This window comes from Macaca mulatta, chromosome 8 (assembly GCF_049350105.2).
Source record: "Macaca mulatta isolate MMU2019108-1 chromosome 8, T2T-MMU8v2.0, whole genome shotgun sequence".
Classification (NCBI taxonomy): Eukaryota; Metazoa; Chordata; class Mammalia; order Primates; family Cercopithecidae; genus Macaca; species Macaca mulatta.
In genome coordinates, this window is record NC_133413.1 from 97672832 (window position 1) to 97697393 (window position 24562).

Sequence of the window (24562 nt, forward strand, 5' to 3'; positions counted from 1 at the left end):
GGGAGGAAATTGTAGGTATTGCTGTAGATTAGAGAGATTCAAGAGTCAATGTTGAGTGTAGGACTTTGAGAATGGTGGAGTGAAAACCTCTGTGAAACTGTTCCTTTATGAAAGCAATGAAATGCTAGAAAAAAACTGTCAAAATAAGCTTTTCAAAAACCTGGAAATTAGTCAAATGTTTGCAACAATATACATTTATTCAACAAAAATAGTAGAGCCTAGGTAAGAAAAGCAGAGTTTGTAGCATTTTTATATTGACTTGTTTTAATCTTCCTTTTTCCAATTATGTGATAACCTTGAATCACAGCAGCTATGAAAACCAGCAGGCTTGCAGCCACTGGAGGAGACAGCTGGTGAGGAACTCCTCACAAAGCTCCGCTCCCAGAAGATACCACAATGTGACTTGTCTACCAACTCCATGGAAAAACCCCATTCACAGGGCATTGTTGTTATTTGACCCTGGGAAGGAGGGAAGAGCTTATTTCCAGAGTTCCCATATTGTGTTATTCAAAATGTTTAGTTTTCAACAAAAATTATGAGACATGCAAAGAAACAGCAAAGGTATCCCATATACAGGAATGAAAAATGCAGTTAACAGCAAATGATATCCTGAGGGCATTCAAATGCTAAACTTAGCAGACAAAGATTTTAAATCAACTATTATGATTAGAATAAAGTAAATAAAGGAAACCAAATCCAAAGAGTTCAAGAAAATCATGACAACATACAACTTTTGCCTATCAGCAAACGTTTTTTAGAAAGATTTGAAGGATTTACAGAAATAGTTGAACAATTGTGAGATGACAAGTGAGATAAATTAGTAGATATTTCTGTGGCGATACACGGCAGGGAATATAGACTTTACAGAATCAGAGGAAACTATGACTGTATTAGGCCATTCTTGCGTTGCCATAAATAAATACCTGAGACTGGATAATTTATAAAGAAAAGGGGTTTAATTGGCTCACAGTTGTGCAGGCTTTACAGGAAGCCTGGTGCTGGCATCTGCTCAGCTGCTAGGGAAGCCTCAGAAAGGTTACAATCATCGTGGAAGATGAAAGGTCAATAGGCATGTCACAGGGTGAAAGCAGGAGCAAGCGAAAATGTAGTGGGGGGAGGTGCCACACACTCTTAAATGACCAGATCTCATGTGAACTCAGAAGGAAAGCTTACTTATCACTGAGAGCATGGCCCAAGCCATTTGTGAGGAATCCACGCCCAGGATCCAAACACCTCATGGGGATGACATTTCAACATGAGATTTGGGCAGGGACAAATATCCAAACTACATCAATGGCAATGGAGTCTCAACACATACAGAATGAGAGAAAGTGCCACAAAATTAAAAAGCGACAAACAGAGATTCTGGAGTTGAAAAGTAAGTAACTAAAATTAAAAAACAAAACAAAACAAAACAAAACAAAAAAACTGCTAGTGGAGTTCAACAACAGATTTGAGCTGCCAAAAGGAAGATTCAGTAAGCTCGAAGATACATCTTCACTGATTATCTAGTCAGAAGAATAGAAAGAAAAACAATACAAAATGTGAATACAACCTCAGAGACCTGTGGGCTACCATCCACTGTACCAGCACAAAGATAAAGGGAATCCCAGAAGAATAGGAGAGAAAAAGAGCAGAGAATATTTAAAGAAAGAATGGCTCAAAACCTCCCAACCTGAGGGAAAATGTTAATCTACTCACAGAAGAAGTCAACGAACTCTGAGTAGTAGAAACACAAAAAGCTCCACACCTAAAAACATCACAGTCAGTGTTCAAATTAGAAGAAACAGAATACTGGAAGCAGTGAGAGAAAATAATTTATGCTGTGAAATGAATGCTCACAAAAATGGAATGAATTTTCATAACGTATTTGAAGTGCTAAAAGAAATAAATGAAATAGAGAATAAAAAATGGATACGAAAAAACAATTAGTTCTTTAGAAAGATCAACAAAATAGAAAATTTTACCTAGGCTAACTAAGAAAAAACAAAGAGAAGACTCAAATGACTAAAATGATTAATGAAAGAGAGGACATCTCTACTGATACTGCAGAAATAAAAAAGATGATACAGGAATCCTGTCATAAACTGTATGCTAACAATGATGTAACTTAGAATTAAAGGAAACATTTCTAGAAATAAACAAATTGCCAAAATTGACTCAAGAATAAAAATGAACTCCAAAGTCACCTATAACAAAGACTAAATTGCTAGGTAAAGAACACTTCTCACAAAGCAAATGCCAGTCCTAGATGGTTTTACTGGTAATTTCTGCCAAACTCTTAAGGAACTAAAAACAATTCTTCACAAAATCTTTCAAAAAATAGAAAAGGGAGAAACACATCCCAACTTGTTCTATGAAGCTAGCCTGATACCAAAACCAAATAAAGGGATCACAAGAAAACAAAACTACAAACCAATGTCCCTTATGAATGTTGATGCAAATATTCTCAACAAAATAGTAGCAAACTAAATCCAGCAACATATAAAAAACATTCCATCAGGACCAAATTGAATTTATTCCAGTAATGCAAGATCACTCTAACATCTAATAATCAACAAATGTAATATACCATATTATTAGAATAAAAAAAAAACCCATGATTTTCTTTATTAGCATGAAAAAATTGACAAAATCCAACACCCATTCATGATGAAAAAAGTACTCAACATAATAAGAACAGAAGAGAACTTCTTTAATCTAATAAACAGCATCAGTGGAACTCACAGCTAACCTGAAGAAAGACTAAATGATTTCTCTCGAATATCAGGAAAAGACAAAGATACCTACTCTGGCCACTTTTATATAACATTATAGTGAACATTCTAGTTAAGATAGTCATTCATGAGAAAGAAATAAAAGTCATCAGATTGGAAAAGAAAACTAAAACTATCTCTGTTTGCAAATGATATGATCTTGCATATAGAAAATCCGAAGGAATCTAGTGGATTCAATTTAAATAATAAATACATTCAGCAATGTTTCAGGATACAAGATCAATATACAAATATCAAATCTACACACCATCAATGAAAAATCCAAAAATGAAATGTAGAAAACAAAACCATTTAGAATACCCTCAAAGACCTAAAATACTTAGAAATGAATTTAAGAAAAAACGTGCAAGACTTGTACACTACTAAAACATTGTTGAAGGTAAAGATGGTCTAAGTAAATGAAAAGATATGTTCAGAGATTGAAAAACTTAATTAAAAAATTATTTATTTATTGTTTGAGATGGAGTCTCATTGTGTTGCCCAGGCTGTAGTGCAGTGACACAATCTTGGCTCACAGCAACCCCTGTCTCCCAGGTTCAAGCCATTCTCCTGCCTTAGCCTCCTGAGTAGCTGGGTTTACAGGAGCCTGCCACCACACCTAGCTAGCTTTTGTATTTTTAATAGAGAAGGGGAAAAAACTTAATATTGGTAACAGATATCCCACATAGTTTGTTTGACAGAAGTTCAGTGTTTAAAATACAAAATATACATCATCTTGAAAATGAAATAACAAATATATGTAGGCAAATATATAGGCCAAGAGAAGCTGCAATATGCAAACCCTGTAGCTGACAAGATAAAATTGAAGGAAAAATTTCAAAAGGAATAAAGACAGACTTTATGTACTGGTAAAAGCAATGATTGTTTTCATCAAATAACATCAGTTTAAAATACGTTAACACAGTGACTGAATTCTGGGGAGCAACAGATAAATCCATAATTGCAGTATTAACCCAAATACCTCAGAAATATATAGACCAAATTGATAGAAAACATATAATACAAGGAAAGATACAGAGGATTAGAATAATAACCAGTAATAAGTTATAATGTAGATCGTGGTTAAAAACATTTTCAGGAACTCAGAAGAGCTGGAGAGAGAGAATGTGAAAAATGTGAAACAGCAAGTATCAGAATAGCTGATAAAACAACAAGCCCAAATGCAAGTAATAGTCAAGTCTTTAATCACTAACTGTGAAGGAATAAGCAAGAATCTCAAACTGGAGGTAGCACTGACCTCATGTTAAATCCACCGTGCCCCGTGAGCATATGCACCAATTACGGGTCAGGTAGATTATTACTAACGTAATGGCTATCTCACTGTTGAGGAAGCTCTGAGCAAAGACTTTTGCAGTTTTATAGACCTGAGGGTTGGGGTGATGTCTGGGGAAAGGTTAGAAGTGGAAAATGCCTGAGTGCTGAATGAGTCCGAATGCAGAAAAGTGTCTTCAAGATCCTCCAACAAGGAGAATTCCAAATGGAGGGCCTGGACTAGGAATGCAGATGAGCATGAGAGCATGGCTGGCCAGGGAGCCGAGTTCTTGAATGCAACTCCCTTCAGAGACTGCAGTGCACTGACCCTGAAGCCAGTCTGGTGTGGGGAGGGCAGCTTTCCCTCAGGAGGCCTGCCAGCTAAAGCCTTTATAATGGCTTGTGGTTGTTCCTGAAAAATCACAAAAAAATTTTTGACCATGGGCTGAAACTCTTGAACATACAATTCAAGGCCAAACTGAACCCTGCCACTTAGTTCTGTCACTGACTAGACATGAGACCTTGAGCAAGTTATTTAACAATTCTATGCATGAGTTTTTCTATTTGTTGAATGGCAATACGCTTGGTAAAGGAAGTATACTGATATATTTTATCTACAGAAAGAATATCAGACACATAGTGTTATAAATTTGTTAGCACTTGTTTAGATGTATACATAGGCACAAACACACATGTATCCATGCATATATATATTATGAATATATCTGATGTACATATATATTATTATACATTTTTATTGTATATGTGTTTTTATATATACACTCTTACACAAACAAATGATTTCTGTACCCAACAAATGCACATATACATTCTTTCAGATTTAAATGAAATATTTACAAAATTTGGCCGTTTGATATGCTGCACTTCATCTCTGTGTCAGTTCACTTCCCATTGGCTAGAATTCAGTCACATGGTGACAACAGAATGATTTTGAAGTGCATTCTAGCTGTGTAACTAGAGATAGAAGGAACCCATTTTTGAACAGCTAGCATCTCTTCTGTAGTTTGCCTCTTTCTAGTTACCAACTACTATGCATACCTTTTTTCAACACATACATTTACTCTTTCACCAAAAGAAAAAATAGAAAGTTTCACTAGTTACGCGTTTCAAAGTCCAGAATTTTAGAGGACATACCCTCCTCCCCATCAAGAATGAGTATGTATATTTCTGGTCTGCTAACATAAAAACCAGAAATATGGTTATTTGTTGCTATCCTCTTACACGATACACAATAGCAGAGCCAGGAATAGGCTATTACAATAAAAACTCATACTAAGAAAAAAGGAAGAAATGGAAACATTATAGCCATTGATTGAGAGCAACACTGCTGTTTTGCTGGGCTAGTATTATAAAAACCTCCACCCTAACAGTACTGGAAGTTTTAAAAATTAGATCTTAGATCTGTTTTTTGGGAGGAACACCTGGCTCCACTATCTGGGAGGTTTTCTCTTATCTTTTGACCTGGTGGACAAATGTAAGAACACTGGAGATTATGTTCCCTTTGAAGGGTGAGGAGTGTGGCACAATTTCTTTTGGTTTGAGAGTTCAATAAGCCAAAACTGTTTTTAGAGCATAGTATTAGGTATTTCAGTGGTATAGATGCTTCAAAAACATAACAGAATTTTTATCTATTTGTTTTCAGTATCTTCTATGAGGCAGCAACCAAAGCCAAGGTTATGTTGTAGACGTTGTTTTTAAGTCATTTATTATTTCTGTGCTTATTCCTTGTGCCCATCTCTCTCTTCATGGAGGCTACTTTAAGGCCTTCTAAAAAAGTAGGCTTGGATGAGGAGGCCAAACTTTTCATCAGACCTTTGCCATAGGGTTAAGCGCCTTTATTTACTGAGATGACTTTCAAGTCCTTTCTTGCTATATGGGATGAGGAAGTACTGGGCTTTTTATAACCATGTCCCACTTTTCTAGAGCCTCTCTATTCCCTTTCTTTTATACTTGAAAACTGATCAACCTGAATCAGTTAATAATATATTGCTACAAACAAGCAGCACTAAGCAAACAAAACACAATAACGTTCTGGCTCTTTCCAGCTACTTTCTATGAAGTAGCAAGTTTTCTAGGCACTTGATCTGCCTTATAAATTATTGCAGGCAACTAATAAATGTATTACCACTAAAATAAACAAAAAAAGAAAACGCTCTATCTTTACAGCCTGTGATAGTATTTCCTTGCCACCTCCTGTTTGGCTGCTAAGTCAATGGCACATATTTTAGGTTTTGGTTATGATATCATGCCATTTCTAATACGAATTATTTGTTATTGCATCTGAAGAACAAATTTGTAAATGACATTGTGTAGGGAGCCAGTTTTCTCAAAACTATTTCTCAAGACTGTATACTAAGCTAGTATTTTTAAACTTTTTTTTTTGCTACAACCCAAAACAAAAAACACAATTTATATCATTCAATAAACAGATACAGACATAAACCTGTATGCATACACATGGATACCAGATGGGCCAACACTATGTCATATCTAAACTGGGACTATTACTGTCAAACCCATATATGTGGTATGGGTATCTGAAATTCCCTTTATGAGGCTAAATTGATTTTTCACATGAATTTTTAAAAATTTGCTTGAAAACTGCTGAGTATTTTGTATTTTGGTATTTTTAGTAGAGACAGGGTTTCACCATGTTGGCCAGGATGGTCTTGATCTCCTGACCTCTTGATCCACCTGCCTCAGCCTCCCAAAGTGCTGGGATTACAGGCGTGAGCCACCACGCCCAGCTAACTGCTGAGTATTTTGAAATGGTATTTATGACAGCTAGGTTAGTCCTTTGAGACATTAGATTGATAGGAATTTTATATCCTGATTTAGTGTTACATTTATTAAAGAGTTTTAACGATTAAAAATAAATAATAAATACCATGTATTATATGATAATCATGTTTCATTTAAAAGTACATATGTATCTTTTCACTTATGATTTATCCCCTTTAGTGTTAAAGTATATTTCCATTTGATCTAACTTTAATAGTACTTAAAAGAATTAAGAATAAACAGTGAAAACAACATTAATCTTTTTAATATCTGAAAGAGGTCTTTATTATTATAATAATAACTACTGATAAGAGATGCAACTTTACAATTGGAGTACTGAGTTTTCTTTTTAAAAAGAATGATAAAGGCATTGTGTAATTTCCTAAAGTTTAAAGTACTGTGAAAGTGCATCTTAATGTTGGAAGGGTAACAAATCCTGAAGTTGATTAGTAAGACAAAATATAATAGCATCACAGTTATTTTTTAAAAACCCCTAACTACAAAGAAAATACAATTTGGAAATTTAAAAAATAAGAATCTGTTTGTTTCTTTGCATTTCTGCCATACTCTCTGAATTTGTAATTTTTTTTTTTTTTGAGGCCCATTCACAGGACGCCATATGAACATAAAACTGTGTGGAAGTACCTGAAAACAATTCCAAATTTAACCTCTCAGCTAAATGATAAGCATCTGAAAACACTTAGTAAGACCGTCTTTTCCGAAACCTGGTTGAAAGGCAGCACAGGTAATAGACTAATGTGGGAAAAATTTGGCGAGATAAAATGCAGGCCACTATTTTGAGTTCTTTATCATTATTATGCTTAAAATTTCACTTGACAATTTCAGTTGACGTGGTAAAAATATACTATTTGGGTGTATTTCATTTGTAAGTTTATAAGTAGTGAAATGAATAACATCTCACATTTTAGTACTTAGAGTTTAAGATATACACTAGTGTTTCTCTGCCTGGAGAATGAATCAGAATTACTCAGTGATCACATTGAGACCCATATTGTTAGGTTTAAACATCAGAATTTCTGGTTCAGTAGGTATAGGATGAGGCCTCAATTTCATTTATAATACCTCAGGTAATGCCACTAGTGCAGGCACCACACTTTTGGAACCAATATCTGAGATACACATTTAGTAACAATATAGTGTTGATTTTCATAGGTGAGACAGCAGACAGTCAATATGATTATTTGACTGAGTCAGGTACTAATCCAGATATAGGGAAAAAAGCCTCTCTGGATAGATTTTCATTTCCCAATTTTAGTTTTTGGTCCCTTCACGAAGGACTTAGTGGATATATTAATAGACTTGTTATATTTTAATTATGGGGGTAGGCATATAATTTAATACATTCTTTGTGTCAGAAGCATCCCTTTTTGTTCCTCAGAAAAACAAATGAAGGAAGATACTGCTATTATTAATCTCCACAGATGAGGACCCCTGAGGCACAACACAAATATCACACAGAGTATTCTTGCTTAGAATCGAGTTTCAAACACACTTCAACCAATTCTAAACTTGTTCTCTGTGTATTATGTCACTGTTAGTACAAACTGGTTTATCAAGATCATGACATTTAAAACCTAACTGGAATTTTAAAGAATATATGTCTATTGAAATAATTTACATATTTCCAGCATTTTCCCTCAATGATCTTCTCTCATAATTAGTTCTATTTAATCTGTGATCAAGCAATGAAAAATAAATCAAAGGAATTTTAAAGGGGATGAAATAATTTTGAAAGGGAATAAAGGACAAACATTCAACATCACTTTGCCATTAGATTGAGGATAGTAATTAAAAATTAATTTGTTTTATAAATCACTGAAAACATATTTATAATGGTAAAAAATATGGGAACAACCTAAATGTCCTTGAATAGAAGATTGGCTACACATATTTTGATATATCTATTCTATAGAATTCTAAACAGTGATTAAAAAGAATAAGCTAGATTTATATATATTGCTATAGAAACATTAAAGACAGTAAATAGAATAATTGCAAATTATATTAACACATTTATGAAAAAGTCTAAATTTATACACACACACATATATACATATATCTTTTTTAAACTATACAAGTGGGTCCAGAAGGACATTCCAAAAATACATAGTTTTAAAAATTGTTGCCTTAGTAGAGGGGAGTGAAATTGAGGGGTGATAAAGGGCTAAAATTAACTTTCTCCTACATATATTTGAGTTCGTTTTATTCTCTCACAGTAAATGTTCATTTGTTAATATTTGTAATTATACATTTTTTTCAAACATTTTCTAAAATTAAAATTAGAAACGTTTAATTCTGATGGCACCTTAACTCAGGTGATTGATGATTAAAATATGAATTTTCAATCTTTCACAAGTGTCAGGCATTCCAACTTGCATTTCAATAGGGTGTACTTTCAACACTTAAAAATTAGGAGTCTCTGTGTTTACACCTACCTGTGTCAAAATCCCTCTCAAGTTTTTAAAGCATTTAGTTCCGACAGCTCAGATCTGTTTCACTACCAAAGAAGTCAACTCATTAAATATCTGCCCTTTGTAGATTTCTTTGTTCATCCAATTTAATAAAAAGGCCCAACTAGGTGTCGGTCTCTCTCCTTTTTCTTTATTCATGTATGTGTTTCCCTCCCTCTGCTGTTATTTAAACTATTCCCTCTAGTAGCCCCTCATCACCAGGCTGCTGACTTTCAATCTGCTACTGGGGCTTCCATTTCTCTGGTGCAATTCCACACAGCTGTTTGTACCTTCTGGTCTCTTTTCTGGCCACTAGTTCTTAAAGCCTCATTAAGAAAGCTTCCTAAACTTACCATTATTCACTAAACCTCTTGCTCATTCAGTTTTTATAAACAATCAAACAGTAACAGGAAAACAATATTATACTTCTAAGTAGTGAATAAAACACATTATGTGTCTCTAAGTTAAAATGCTACAAAAATATGATTACTATATTATTTACTGACTATATTAATATTACTATATATGAGTACTTATATTAAAATTACTGTATGTAATATATTTTACAGATAGTCATCTCTCCATATACATGTGTAGGTAGATATAGTTTACTGAAGTCAAATGGAAGAATTTTTCATTAGATTACATTTTTATGGCCTGAACTAGGGACATTTTTATGATTGACAACCTAAAGCTCATGAAAACTAAAAGAACTGCCTGTTTAGTTACAACCTGTAACAATATCCCAGATCAAACTTTTATTATCTAGCTTTATGTTAATATTAAAACACATTTCTATAAAATATGTTTTTCTCTTTTATATCTATGTCACCTTTACTGTTTTCTTTGTGTAGTCCTTTGTCTTATAGTATTATTTCCCTTCTATTTCTTTCATTTTATTTCATTCTGAACCCACTTTGGTGAGGTTGTATCTCAAAAACTCCAAAAGTCCTCATTTTCATTAAATTTTATATTTATTTTTAATGCTGAAAATATTTTTATGTTACTAAACTTCTAACATTTCTTTAACCTGCATATATTTTATTTTCTGTTGTGGTTTATATTTTATTTAACAACTAAAAATATGGTAGCTAAATCTCATGAAATATGTAGTGGGCGTCTTTTCTAGACATAAATTAACCATAATTCAAATAATTTATTCTTATAATAGAAGAAATAAAATCTTTTGCTGAGATTTAGTATAAATCTAGTCTTTATGTAGACTGATCAAGAAAAAAAGGAGATCCAAGAGAAACCCAGGAAAGGAAGGCTTCACTGCTGAATTTTACCAAACATTTTAAAAAGAATTAATATCGATTATTCTTACATTCTTCCAAAAATTGAATAGGAGGGTATACTCCCAGACTAATTTTATGAGGCCAACATTACCCTGACACTAAAGGCAGACAAGATAAATGAATTCAGTAAAATTGCAGGATACAAAATCAACATACAAAAATTAGTAGTGTTTCTCTAGTAATAAAATATTCAAAGAGGAAAATAAGCAAACAATTCCATTTACCAATAACAACAAAAAATCTAACCAAGGAAGTGAAAGACCTGCAAACTGTAAAGTAGAAAATATTGATAAAAGAAATTGAGAAAAATAGTAATAAATAGAAAGCTGTCCTTTCTATGCTCATGGGTTGAAAAAATTAATATTGTTAAAATGCTCATACTATTCAAAGCGATCTATAGATTCAATGCATTCCCTATCAAAATTTCATGACATTTTTCACAGAAATAGAAAAACAATTCTTAAATTCATATGGAACCACAAAAAAACCCAAATGGCCAAAACAATTTTGAGCAAAAAGAACAAAGCTAGAGGCATCACACTCTCTGATTTCAAAATACATTGAAAAGTGATTATAATAAAAACGCAAGGCAATGGCATAAAAACAAATATGTTGATATGGTAAGGCTTTGTGTCCCCATCCAAATCTTATCTTGAATTGTATTGCCCATAATCCCCCCAAAACCCACATGTTCAGGGAGAAACCAAGTGGAGGTAGTTGAATCATGAGGGCAGTCACTCCCATGCAGTTCTCATGATACTGAGTGAGTTCTCATAGGATCTGATGGTTTTATAAGGCACTGTTCCCACTTTGCTTGATTTTTGACAAAGGTGCTAAAAACACTCAGTGGAGAAAGGACAGTCTCTTTAATAAGTGGTGTAGGAGATAAATGGTGTTTGAATTTATAAGTGATGACTTACAGTATCTGTAGAAGAAATTTCTAAGCAACAAAGTGATCAAGATATGGCCTGGCTATTTCTAACAACCTCGCTAGACTTCAGATTTGCTTGAGGCCTGCAGCCTCTTTCTTTTGGTCAATTTCTCCCTTTTGGAATGGGAATGTTTTTCCAATGCCTTTTTCCCCATTGTATCTTGGAAGTAAATAGTATGTTTTGATTTTATAGGCTCATAGGTGGGAGGAATATGGATTCAAACTCAGATAAGACCTTGGACTTGGGACTTTTGAGTTAATGCTGGAGCAAGTTAAGACTTTTGGGAATTATTGAGATGGGATAATTGTATTTTAGAATGTGAGAAGGATATGAGATTTGGGGGCCAGGGGCAGAATGATATAATTTGGACATCCCCTCCAAATCTCATGTTGAGATATAATTCCTAGTGTTGGAGATGTGGCCTGGTGCAAGGTTTCTGGTTCTTGGGGGTGGATCCCTTGTAACTTGGTACTGTCCTCATGATAGTGAGTGAATTCTCACAAGATCTGGTTGTTTAAATGTGTATGACACCCTCCCTTATTCTCTCTCCTGCTCCTTCTCTCTCCATGTGATACGTCTGCTTCCATTTTACCTTCTACTATGAGTAAAAGCTCCTTGAGGCTTTCCCTGAAGCTGAGAGGATGCCAGCACCCACCATGCTCATGCAGCCTTTTTTTTTTTTTTTTTTTTTTTTTGAGACAGAGTCTCGCTCTGTCGCCCAGGCTGGAGTGGTGCAGTGGCACGATCTCGGCTCACTGCAAGCTCCGCCTCCCGGCTTCCCGCCATTTTCCTGCCTCAGCCTCCCTAGTAGCTGGGACTACAGGTGCCCGCCACCTCGCCCGGCTAATTTTTTTCCATTTTTTTAGTAGAGACGGGGTTTCACCGTGTTAGCCAGGATGCTCTTGATCTCCTGACCTCATGATCCACCCGTCTCGGCCTCCCAAATTGCTGGGATTACAGGCTTGAGCCACCGCGCCCGGCCTAAACATCTTTTCTTTACAAATGACCCAGTATCATGTGTTTCTTTATAGCAATGCATGAATGACCTAACACATGCTGTATTATAGAAACTCATAACTTAGATATAATGAACAAGTTCAGATACAAGCTATCATAGTTGACTCAAAAGAAGGATAACTTGAAGGATAACTAAAATAATGTATTAAATTGGTAATTTAAATTATTCTCACAAAGAAAATCCCTGACCCACATGGATTCATAATGAAGTCTGTCAAGTATTTAAAGGAGACTCTATAGCACACGTATTGAACAGTTAAGAATAAAAGTTAATTTATAAAAATGCAATTAAGAAATTCAATTCAATTTGCCAATAACATCAAAAATATAACCTGCTTAGGAATAAATTTTATAAATGAAGTACAAGACTTGTACATTGAAAAGTATAAAACTGTTGAAATAAATTAGTAAATAAATAGAAGGTAATTCAATGTTCATAGATCTACATAATTAATATTGATAAGATAACAATACTATTTATATTGATCTACAGATTCAACACAATCCCTAACAAAATACCAATTGCCTTTTTTTTTTTGCAGAAATTAATAAGCTGATCTTAAAATTCATATAGAAATTTAGGGGATGCAAAACAGTCAAAACTTTTTTGAAAACAAATGATAAAGTTGAAGGACTCACACTTCTCTATTTCAAAACTACTACAAACCTATAGTAACATAACAGTGTGATATTGGCATAGATATATATAGAGAGAGATAGATCAATGGAACAGACTGAGTCCAGAAATAATGTTTTAACTTGATGGTCTATTGGTTTTAGACAAGGTTGCCAAGATGGAAAGAAAACTCTTTTCAACAAATTATGCTTGAGGAACTAAGATGCTAGATAATGAAGATAGACCATACACACTTATTTACTTACACCATACACAAATATTTACCAAACGTGAATCGAGAATATAAATGTAATAATTAAAACTATAAAACTTTTAGAAGAAAAGAATCTTCATTATCACAGGTTAAGCCATGTGTTTTTACACATAACACTGACAGTACAAGACACAAAGAAAATATTGAATAATTTGGACCTTATAAAAATTAAAATATTTTGAGCTTCAAAGAATAGAATCAACAAGGTAAAAATGCAGCCCTTGAAATGGAACACAGTACTTGCAAATCATATATCTAATAAGGGTCTCATGTCCAGAATGTGAAGAACTTGTAAACCTCAATAACAAGAAGACAATTAACCGAATTTAAAAATGAGTATATTAGCTGAATAGATACATTTTCAGAGAAGATATAGCCAATAAGCATGTGAAAATGTCCAATGTTATTGTCATTAAGCAATTCCAAATAAAAACCACAATGGCATACTACTCCATCTCCACTATCATGATTAAAATATAAAAGAAAGTATTAAGTGTTGGTATGGATGTAGAGAAGTTGAAGCTCATACATTTCTCTTGGGATTGTAAGATGAAGCCACTTTGTAAAACAGTTTGGCAGTTCCTCAAATATTAACCATAATGTTACATTTGCCCCGTGTAGTAGTTTGTTCTCACGTTGCTAATAAAGACATACCTGAGACTGGATAATTTATAAAGGAAAGAAGTTTAATGGACTCACAGTTCCACAGGGTCAGGGAAGCCTCAAAATCATGGCAGAGGGTGAAGGGGAAGCAAGACACATCTTACATAGTGGCAGACAAGAGACGATGAGAGCCAAGTGAAAGGGGAAACCCCTTATGAAACCATCAGATCTCATGAGACTTATTCACTACCATGCAATAGTATGGAGGAAACCGCCCCACGATTCAATTATCTCACACTGGCTCCCTCCTATAGCACATAGGAATTATGGGAGCTACAGTTCAAGACGTGATATAGGTGGGGACACAGCCAAACCATTTCACTTCTGGCCCCTCCCAAATCTCATGTCCTCACTTTTCAAAACCAATCATGTCTTCCCAACTATCTCCCAAAGTCTTAATTCATTTTAGCATTAACTCAAAAGTCCACAGTCCAAAGTCTAATCTGAGACAAGGCAAGTCCCATCTACTTGTGAGCCTGTAAAATCAAAAGCAAATTCCTTACTTACTAGATACAATCAGGGTACAGGCATTGGGTAAATACAGCTGTTCCAAATGGGAGAAATTGGCCAAAACCAAGGCGCTAAAGGCCCCATGCAAGTCCAAAATGCAGCTGGGCAGTCAAATCTTAAAGCTTCAAAATGATCTCCTTTAACTCCATGTCTCACATGCAGGTCACACTGATACAAGAGATGGGTTCCCATATGTTGGGCGGCTCCACCCCTGTGGCTTTGCAGGATATAGCCTCACTCCCAGCTACTTTCATGGGCTAGTGCTGAGGGTCTGCAGTTGTTCTTTTCTATCACATCATCAGGCTGCAAATTTTTTGAATTGTTATACTGTTTTCCTTTTAAAACTGAATGCTTTTAACAGCACCCAAGTCACCTCTTGAATGCTTTGCTGATACCCTAAATCATCTTCCTCAAGTTCAAAGTTCCACAGTCCTCTAGGGCAGGGGCAAAATGCTACCAGTCTCTTTGCTAAAACATAGCAGCAGTCACCTTTTCTCCAGTTCCCAACAAGTTCTTTATCTCCATCTGAGACCACCTTAGTCTGGATTTTACTGTCCATATCACTCTGAACATTTTGGTCAAAGCCATTCAACTAGTCTCTAGGAAGTTCCAAACTTTTCCACATTTTCCTGTCTTCTTCTGAGCCCTCCAAACTGTTCTAACCTCTGCCTGTTACCCAGTTTCCAAATCATTTCCACATTTTTGGGTATGTTTACAGCAGCACCTCACTCTACCAGTATCAATTGACCTTATTAGCCTGTTTTCAAGCTGCTAATAAAGACATGATTGAGACTGGGTAATTTATAAAAGAAAGAGATTTAATAAACTTACAGTTCCGTGTGACTAGGGAGGCCTCACAATCATGGCAGAGGGCAAGGGGGAAGCAAGACACATCATACATGACAGCGGGCAAGAGAGAATGAGAGCCAAGAGAAAGTGGAAACCCCTTCCAAAACCATCAGCTCTTGAGAGACTTATTCACTAACCCAAGAACAGTATGGGGGAAACTGCCCCCATGATTCAGTTGTCTCCCACCAGGTCCCTCCCACAACATGTGGGAATTATGGGAGCTACAATTCAAGATGAGATTTGGGTGAGGACACAGTTAAACCATATCACCCCAGAATTCCACTCCTAAATACACACCTAAGAAATGAAAATGTACATTAATGCAAAACTTATATACAAATGTTTATAGCAGTATTATTCACAGTAGCCATAATGTGGAAAAAGACCGAATTTCCATCAATGAGTGAAGGAACTTTTAAAAAGTATGTACATATCATTATAATAGAAAACTTTTTGGTGAAAAAAGTGGTGAAGTACTGATATATGCCACAATTTGTGTAAACCTTGAAACCATTATGATAAATAAAAGAAGCCAGTCACAAAAGGCCACATGTTTATGATTGCTTTTATATGAAATCTCCAGAATAGGCCAATTCATCTGGACATCAAGTAACATAATGGTTGCCACCTTTGGGACGTGGGGTAAGGGACATTATTGCTGATGCGTAAGAGTTTCTTTTGGGAATGATAAAAATATTCTAATATTAGATTGTGATGAGATTCAACATATCTTTACATATACTAAAAATCAACAGAATTGTACATTTTAAAAGGGTGAATTTCATTGAATTGCATCTTAATAAGCCTTTTTAAAAATTGAGGTAAAATTCATATAATGGGAATCTTTTAGAGTGTACAACTCAGTGACATTTAACACATTCAAAATATTTTGGAACCATCACAGCATCCAGTTCCCCCAAATTTCTACCATCCCAAAACGGAACCCCTTGCCCATTAAGCACTCACCATTCCCCTAGACCCTGGTAGCCACTAGCCTGTTCTCTGTTTCTATGGTTTTATTTATTCTGAACATTTTGTATGAATGGAATCATACAATATGTGACCTTTTGTGTTGAGTTCTTTCACTTAACGTAGTGTTTTCATGGTTTATCTGCATTGCATTATGTACTTCATTGTACCTCATACGCTGTTAATTGTTCCTTTAATAGCTGAATAATATTCTCTTATGTAAGCTATTTTTAAAAATGCTTTCAAAAACTCAATTGGAGTCCAATGGACACCACTAATGCAAGCCAGCTCCTAGAGATCTCTGTGACTGAAGTAAATTTCTTTTAATAAATTTGTTTAATATGAAAAGAGAAATACAAAAGATATTTTAAAAGTCCACTAGCAATGGGTTAGCTGAGACAAACCCTTTTATGAATTGATTTAAACAAAGTTAAGTAAAATGAAAAATTAGCATATCAGAGATATCAGTATGCCACCATTGAATATATCATACACGTACACTAAACTACTTCAGAAATATGATTTACCTGTGTTTTCCCACTCCCTTCAGAAAGCACCTTTGCATAATATACTGTGTGGAATTCTGTCATATGAGAAATAAATTTATTTCTTATAGATTTTCTATAATCTCTTATATTAGAGTAACAGTATTTTATGATGTATACATTCCTTTTATTACCATTACTCCTTTGATAGACAGTCCTCTCAGCTGTGCAGGACAGAGCTCACTGTCCTTTTCTTATGTTTGAGGACTCCAAGTTTCAAAATCTTACTAGTTCTACATAGTGAAGGGTAGGACCAAGCCTTTTGAGTCTGGGTCTTCAGCTTTATTTTACCCTTTTCCATGAATAACATTTTCCAATGAATAAAATTAAACTACAATGTCAAGGAACCATGTTTATTAACATGCATCATCAAACAGCCTTCACTAGAATAATACGTGATGTTAATTGATACAGGTTTTGATAGGTAATCTAAAATATCTTTGCTGAAATGCTGGTTTATGGAAATCAGTGCTATTACTTTTATGATCTTTTCTACTGTGAGAACAGTCTTGCATGGTGATGCTAATTCTCTCCCTGTTATCTGTTATCAGTAGAATGGCTCTTGATGTAATATGTCCTTTTTATGGCACTGGTCTGAATTTAATGTTCAATGTATATTTTAATCTTTTAAATATCTGCAAAATATACTCTTTTTATAAAAGTGGAACCAATAAGAGAGTTAAGATGATTTTTTAATGACAAAGGAAAATAATAAATATGTGTTTATTTTAAAACTTAAAATAGAGCATTGAAAAATGTGACTTATATGGCACATTATAAATAGACCAAAAGTCAAAAGAAGATGTAAAATAAACTAATAAGATGTATTGGCTAAAAATCTTGTATTTTATGGGAAAATGAATCAAATCATCACTCAGTTTTACACCCATAAGGTGATACAGTTTTATCCCCATGAAATTGGAGATTTAGTAAAATTGATACATTTAGGATTAAACTGTGGTATGACTTAATATTACAATCACAGCGAAGATTTCAGAAAAATATTTTGAGTACATTTATTATGTACTTCAATCAAAATCTAAGCTAGACAACAAACATGGAAGAAATAAGATTGCATAAAATTTGTTGGTGTATTTTAAGGCAGATATTTTTTAACAAGTTTTTTTTTCTAAGTAGCCACAGGGACTGTTAAATGTTAATGTCTGAAGTAAGTTAAAATAACCTTTTCACTGGAGAGAACAAAAGGTTTGACTTTAATAGTCAATGATTCATATTTATTATCAGAAAGAATGACTGAAGTAACCAACAATTTGAAACCTCATATTATTGTTTATGTAGATTATTATAAAGATTAACTGGCTTATACTAGAAATCTTGAAAAGCCAATTCATCTGGTTATCCAGGTATATATTTTATTTTATTATTTTATTTTATTTTATTTTATTTTTGAGACGGAGTTTTGCTCTGTAGCCCGGGCTGGAGTGCAGTGGCCGGATCTCAGCTCACTGCAAGCTCCGCCTCCCGGGTTCCCGCCATTCTCCTGCCTCAGCCTCCGGAGTAGCTGGGACTACAGGCGCCCGCCACCTCGCCCGGCTAGTTTTTTGTATTTTTAGTAGAGACGGGGTTTCACCCTGTTAGCCAGGATGGTCTCGATCTCCTGACCTCGTGATCCACCCGTCTCGGCCTCCCAAAGTGCTGGGATTACAGGCTTGAGCCACTGCGCCCGGCCCCAGGTATATATTTTAAAATCAGTAAAAAGTGCAGAAACTACCTGGACTTTATGTGTCTTAAGAATTGATATTTAAAAAAAAAATTTAAAGACCGCTCTGAGATTTTTGTTTGTTTTAGTAGAAGGGCTTTTCATAGCAAATTTTAAAAGCTTAATGGTATACAACTTGGAGCCAGAAAAAACACCTTCTTTTGGTGTTGTAAGTGCTTCGATTTATTTTCAGAGGTAAAAAATTCTTAGCTCTTCCACCCGAATACCTATGAGTGTAAGAACCATAATGCTTTTTTCAGGCATATGGGGACTTCTTCAACATCCCAAAGCTGTTTGTTCCTCCCCGCTCCTAGCAGGGCTAACTCTAACACACACATGCTCTTGATCTGAAACATAACTTAATCTGCAGTGGTCAGACATAATAGTTACTCAAAAAATAATTGATACATGAATCTATGCATTAACTAGTATTGGAAGTAATTTCCAACAATATAACCTTTAATACACAGTACTGATCTAAAGTTCGTTCAAGAACAATGTATTTATTGCTAGATGATAATCTGAAATAGATGTAGTTCTTGCATTCTTCCAGATAAACTAATGATTATCATTCAATTATAATGCTGAATTCTAAGGCCATATATCAAGGTGCCATTCTTTTGATCTTCCCATGTAAAAGTGATTTTTAAATTCTTAGAAATAGTCTATTATGCTTGGTAAAGGGTATTCTATTAATTAGTTTTGTGAAAATCCTAGTTATGTTTATATTAAAGTGTAAACTTTTGGGAGAAATATATTCAATATTATTGAGCCTTTTTGTAGTTACTAAATCCTGTAACTGATATATTTCCTCCCTTTAAAAACTGTTTGATTTAAAATATATATGACATTGTTTTGATAAATGATCTTTGATAAAATGGAGCTGAAATTGTCCCTGTATCCAGTATTACCTCTTTGCAAAGATATAGAATTTCACACAATATATTTTGTAATTTAATGTTATTCTTGTCTTTATCAGTTTTTCCTATAATATTTATCTTCATTATATTTCATTAATTTTTTGAACAATATTGTCTGTATTTTTGAATGCTCACAAAATAAATCCTTTTAGATAACAAATGAGATCCTTCACTGAAAAAATTCAAAGGCTTTGATTTTATGTATTATTACTCATAATAAGAAACTGTTTTCCTTCTCTGGAAATTTTTAATATAAATGTAAAATATTTGAAGAAATTATAACAAATAAATAAATTTGTATATATTTTTGAATCTGACTTCAAAATCATACACGAGGCTTAGACATACATGTGTCATTTGATAACTGTCTTAAGTAAATATAAATAAAAAAGCATTTTCATTATTACTTCAACTATAAAAACACAAATTCAGTAAGTACTTCAAATCTTGGAAGAATAACTTGAAAACTACAATAAGTATTGCAAAAGGTGAGGATGAATGTGACTGAACTTGAAGAAACTGTGGGACATAAATGAAAACAGATTCTTCTCAGCACATAGGTCCTCTACATGTGGACATGATTACACAGAGATGTGTAAAGTCTTAGTGATATCAGTGTGGTCTTGAAATACTTAAATACCCTTCAAGACAAATTATACCTTCAACTTAACCACAAATCAATGAATACATCCTATGATAGGATGTCTAAAGACCATATATATGTATATATAGCCAGAATATATATGCATATATATAGCCAGAATACTCCTATAGTAACTCTTAAGTACACAGTGATGGTCAGCAAGTGATAAAATACTAAATACTGACTTGGAGCTTAGCCGAACAGTTGGATGGACAAGTCATGAACAACTGAAATTCATAATCATATTAAATAAGAAACACAGTTTCAAAACTGTTCAATATTTATTATTCATGCTTACTGTTTGGAATCAGGCATATCTACATTCGTTTTGAACCAAACAATGTTAAAATAGTCACATGCTTATACAATTACTTACAGGAATAACAAGAGTTAACTATATTTTAGGTACCTTCATATACTTCTTTAATATTTTGACTAACTAGTACCTTAATAGATGTCCATTCACTAGGTCATATATTTTACAAGTCTAAAAAATTCATATTATTATCCTAAAAACAACAGGCAATAAAAAGGTTTAATTATCATAAATTCCTATAAACTTTGGGAATAAACTTTTAAAGTTAAGCTCAACATTCACCTAATTGAACTGCTAATATTTCTGTAAACACCACTTTTTTTTGGTCATACAGATATGTTATACTTGATCAATCTTTTTAAAAAGGTAGTACATATTTTCCTATCATGAATACTGTGGTCCTGAATATATATTTACAGTAACTTTTACTTGCATTTTGGATTATTTATTTGTGACAGATTTCTAAAGTTAAAAGTAGTGAATAAAAATGTGGGAATATTTTAATATCTCTTGATACTTGTCTACAAATGATAAGAAATGTATCATCCCACCGTTAACATGAGAATGTTAACATGTTAACATGAGAATGCCATTATTGCTGCATTATAAATTTTAAGGCTTTGGTAATTCAAATGTTGAAAATCACCCTCTCCCTATATTTGAGAGTCACTGCTGGCTCTGACTGTCCCTGCCAAGCAGGCTGCCCCTTTTCTTTCTCTGTCCTTATTTTTGGTGTTTCCTGCCACTTTTCTCTTGAACTCCAGTGTTCTCTCTTGGATAATGTATTTGAGGTATGGTTTTCTGATACATTATTTTTGTTCTCATAAGTGGATAAGGTATCTATGAGATGCCTCTAGTCAGTCATTTTGAACCAGTCATACCTCATTTTAAAAATTAGTATTCCTTTTATTCTAATTGAACACTCTGTAATTGGTTATTTAAAAGATAATTCCAATTTTAAGTGCTCTCCTAAGTATGTCCTAGCCTGCTTTTAAGTGAATTCTTTAAGATATTTTTTCCTGTACTCTGCTTCTGGCAAACTGGGTAATTCACTGTTCTTTATCAACCTTCCCAGCTTGACTGAAGACCATGAAGTACTCCATATTACCTGCTTCTGTGTCTTGTTCATTTGATTTCCTATTATACAAATATTTTTCCTTCCATTGTCTGTCAATCAAAATTGTATCTACATTTCAAGATCCATCATAAATGCTTCTTTTTCATGAAGTCATTCCATATCTTTCCCATCAGGCACAATTTATTTCTTCTTCAGACCTTCATATCATTTTAGGTACTCATTTAGGGATGTTTGCCTTGTGATGCTTCTTATAATTATATACTTTGTAATTTCCACAGTACCAGAAGAGTATTTGTTTTTATTTTGGAACAAAGAGTATCAATATTTGAAGGCAGTTTCAATAGAAACTCTGAGCTCGAAATAGAATAAAATAAATTTCTTTACATCCCTTCCAGTTAGCTGTATAATATTTACATATTTGCTTTTTTATTCTCAAAATAAATACCCACTTTTATTTGCATATTGTCTTCTACAAGTTATTGCATTATTCTAAGCAAGGTTATTGGACTTGTGTCTTAAAATAACTACTCCTGGTACCTTAGAAGAGGAAAAATTGGACCTATGTGAAATAATCCCATTTCCAAAGATTATTTAATATAATAAAAGCTATGAAGAGGCCATTTATTGCTTTGTTATCTTATCTCTGCAATCATTTAGACCTTATAAAGAGATTCCATAAATTAATCCATCTGGCTTAAAATTTATATAACTTTCCTATATTTTTCCTAGGCTTCCATATAAGGGCCTGAGAAGAAAATTGACTATCAAAGAGTTTTATCTTATTCCTCAATAGACAGAATTCTAAGGGAAAAAACAAAAAAAAGAGTTGATCTTCAAATATTTTATAAAATTCTTTGGAGAGAAATACTATAGGGGATCATTAATTAAACTTTCATTTATTCGACGAGTGTTTTTGCTAAATGTTTAAAATTATCCAGGCTGTGTGATATGAGCTGGAGATACAGAGAGCAGTCGGAGTTTCTTCTCTCAAGAGGTTACAGTCTATTGACAGAGACTGAAAACAAAGAGTGCCATGGCAAAAATTCTGTGAAGAAAGATAGCAGAGGAGGCCTGTTAATTAGACTGGAGAAGGGCAGAGCTGAGGTCAGAAAAGGCTACCCTGGTAGATAGATAACACTTAAACTCAATTTTATAGGGCAAGGAGGGATTTGCTGCTGACAATATGACCTTATTCATCCAATTACAGTTCCTTGAAACTTTTAAGTCCTTCTAGAATGGCTGATTTTAGCTGAAGGTCTTTGTACCAGAGAGTGGGAAATCTTTAGCAAGATTCACAATCATGCTTGCTTTAATCAAACTTTGTAATTGGCCTTTAACTTTTCAAAAAGTCACTATCAAAATGATTCAAGTTTCCCTAGTATTTTTAATTCTTTTGTAATGCCTTTTGTTCATTAATAAAAGTATAGTTAAGAGCTATTTTCAAATATGGGGTCCTGCACTAGGAGATTTCTCAAGTCCTTATGAGAATAGTTCTTTGACTTTTCATGTAATAGAAGCTAGGTATATAAATACTTTTATGAAACTTATTCCTAACCAACTTGATTTTGATAAATTCCTTTACTTTTGCAGAGTCTGGGAATCATTATTTAATGGGCTGGAAATCAGTATTATTTCCTTATTGTCTGATTTTTCTTAAATGCTTGTATTTTTCTTAAAAAATACATGAAATCATTTTATGTATTTTGAATATTTGAATAAGGAATCCATGCTGTTTGTTTCTTCTCACTGGTTAAAAATTTCGAATGCTTATATTTATCTTGCATTTTTAACAAATGTCTTTTTTCTCACAGTTCCTGCAGTTAACATCACTTTGTGCTCTGTTAGTAATATTTTAATTGTTCTTTGAGAGCTTAACTAGATAGTAATCTTTTTTAGACAGTTTTTATAGTATTTAAATAATTTTTCTATAAATTTGAGGATTTATGACAAATATTCTTTGAATTCTATTTTGAGAAGCTTTTGTAAATTCAGTTTCTGCTAAATTTTGTACTTTTATCTGAACTCTTCATTTTAACTCCATTTATATTGTTAAATTTTTTGTTTGAATAAGGATCCTTTTCCTTTTTTATTCTCCTCTAGTACATCTATACAGAACTCACCTAAAATTTCATCTCACTCTGCATATATGTCTGAAATTTAAAAAAAAACTTTTATTTTCAAATTCTAAAATAATTTTGATAGATTTATGAATACACCAACTATGTTAATTTAAGGAAATAATTGAGGGTCAGTTTCTGAACTCTGTTACAAATAATGTATGAGTCCATTTTCACACTGCTATAAAGGAATACCTGAGACTGGGTAATTATTTATAAAGAAAAGAGGTTTAATTGGCTCATGGTTCCACAGTCTGTATAGAAGCCATGATGCTGGCATCTGCTCAACTTATGGGGAGGCCTCAGGAAACTAACAATCATGGCAGAAGTGAAATGGGAGCCAGCACTTTATATAGCTGAGAGCAGGAGGAACAGAGAGAGGAGGGAGATGCCACAGAGTTTTAAACAACGGGATTTCATGAGAAATCTATCACTAGAACCGCATCGAGAGGATGGTGCTAAACCATTCATGAACAATTCACCCCCATGATCCAGTCACTTCCCACCAAGGCCCCATCTCCAACATTAGGGATTACAATTCAACACGAGATTTGGGCAGGGACACAGATCCAAACCATATCGAATGGTAAGAATTCTTTTAATTCTCATTGAGGTTGTTTATAAGATCTATAAAACTAACATACATTTGTACATATATATTTATATATACATTTTATATCTAGACATAACTACATAAATACACACGCGCAAATTACACACACAGAGCACTCCTATGTGTGTATGTATGTTTGTATGTATGTGTGTATCCTTCAGATGTTAGAATACATTTGAAA

General features: G+C 33.8%; 1 protein-coding gene across 2 annotated transcripts in view; it reads left to right on the forward strand.

Moving 5' to 3' along the window:
- Nucleotides 1-24562, forward strand: part of CNBD1 (cyclic nucleotide binding domain containing 1) — a 560546-nt gene that overhangs the window by 331144 nt on the left and 204840 nt on the right. For both annotated transcript variants that reach the window (XM_077942745.1, XM_015145661.3), the window contains exon 5: nt 7430-7575. In XM_077942745.1, coding sequence (XP_077798871.1) covers nt 7430-7575 — 146 coding nt within the window. The remainder of the gene's footprint in view (nt 1-7429; nt 7576-24562) is intronic.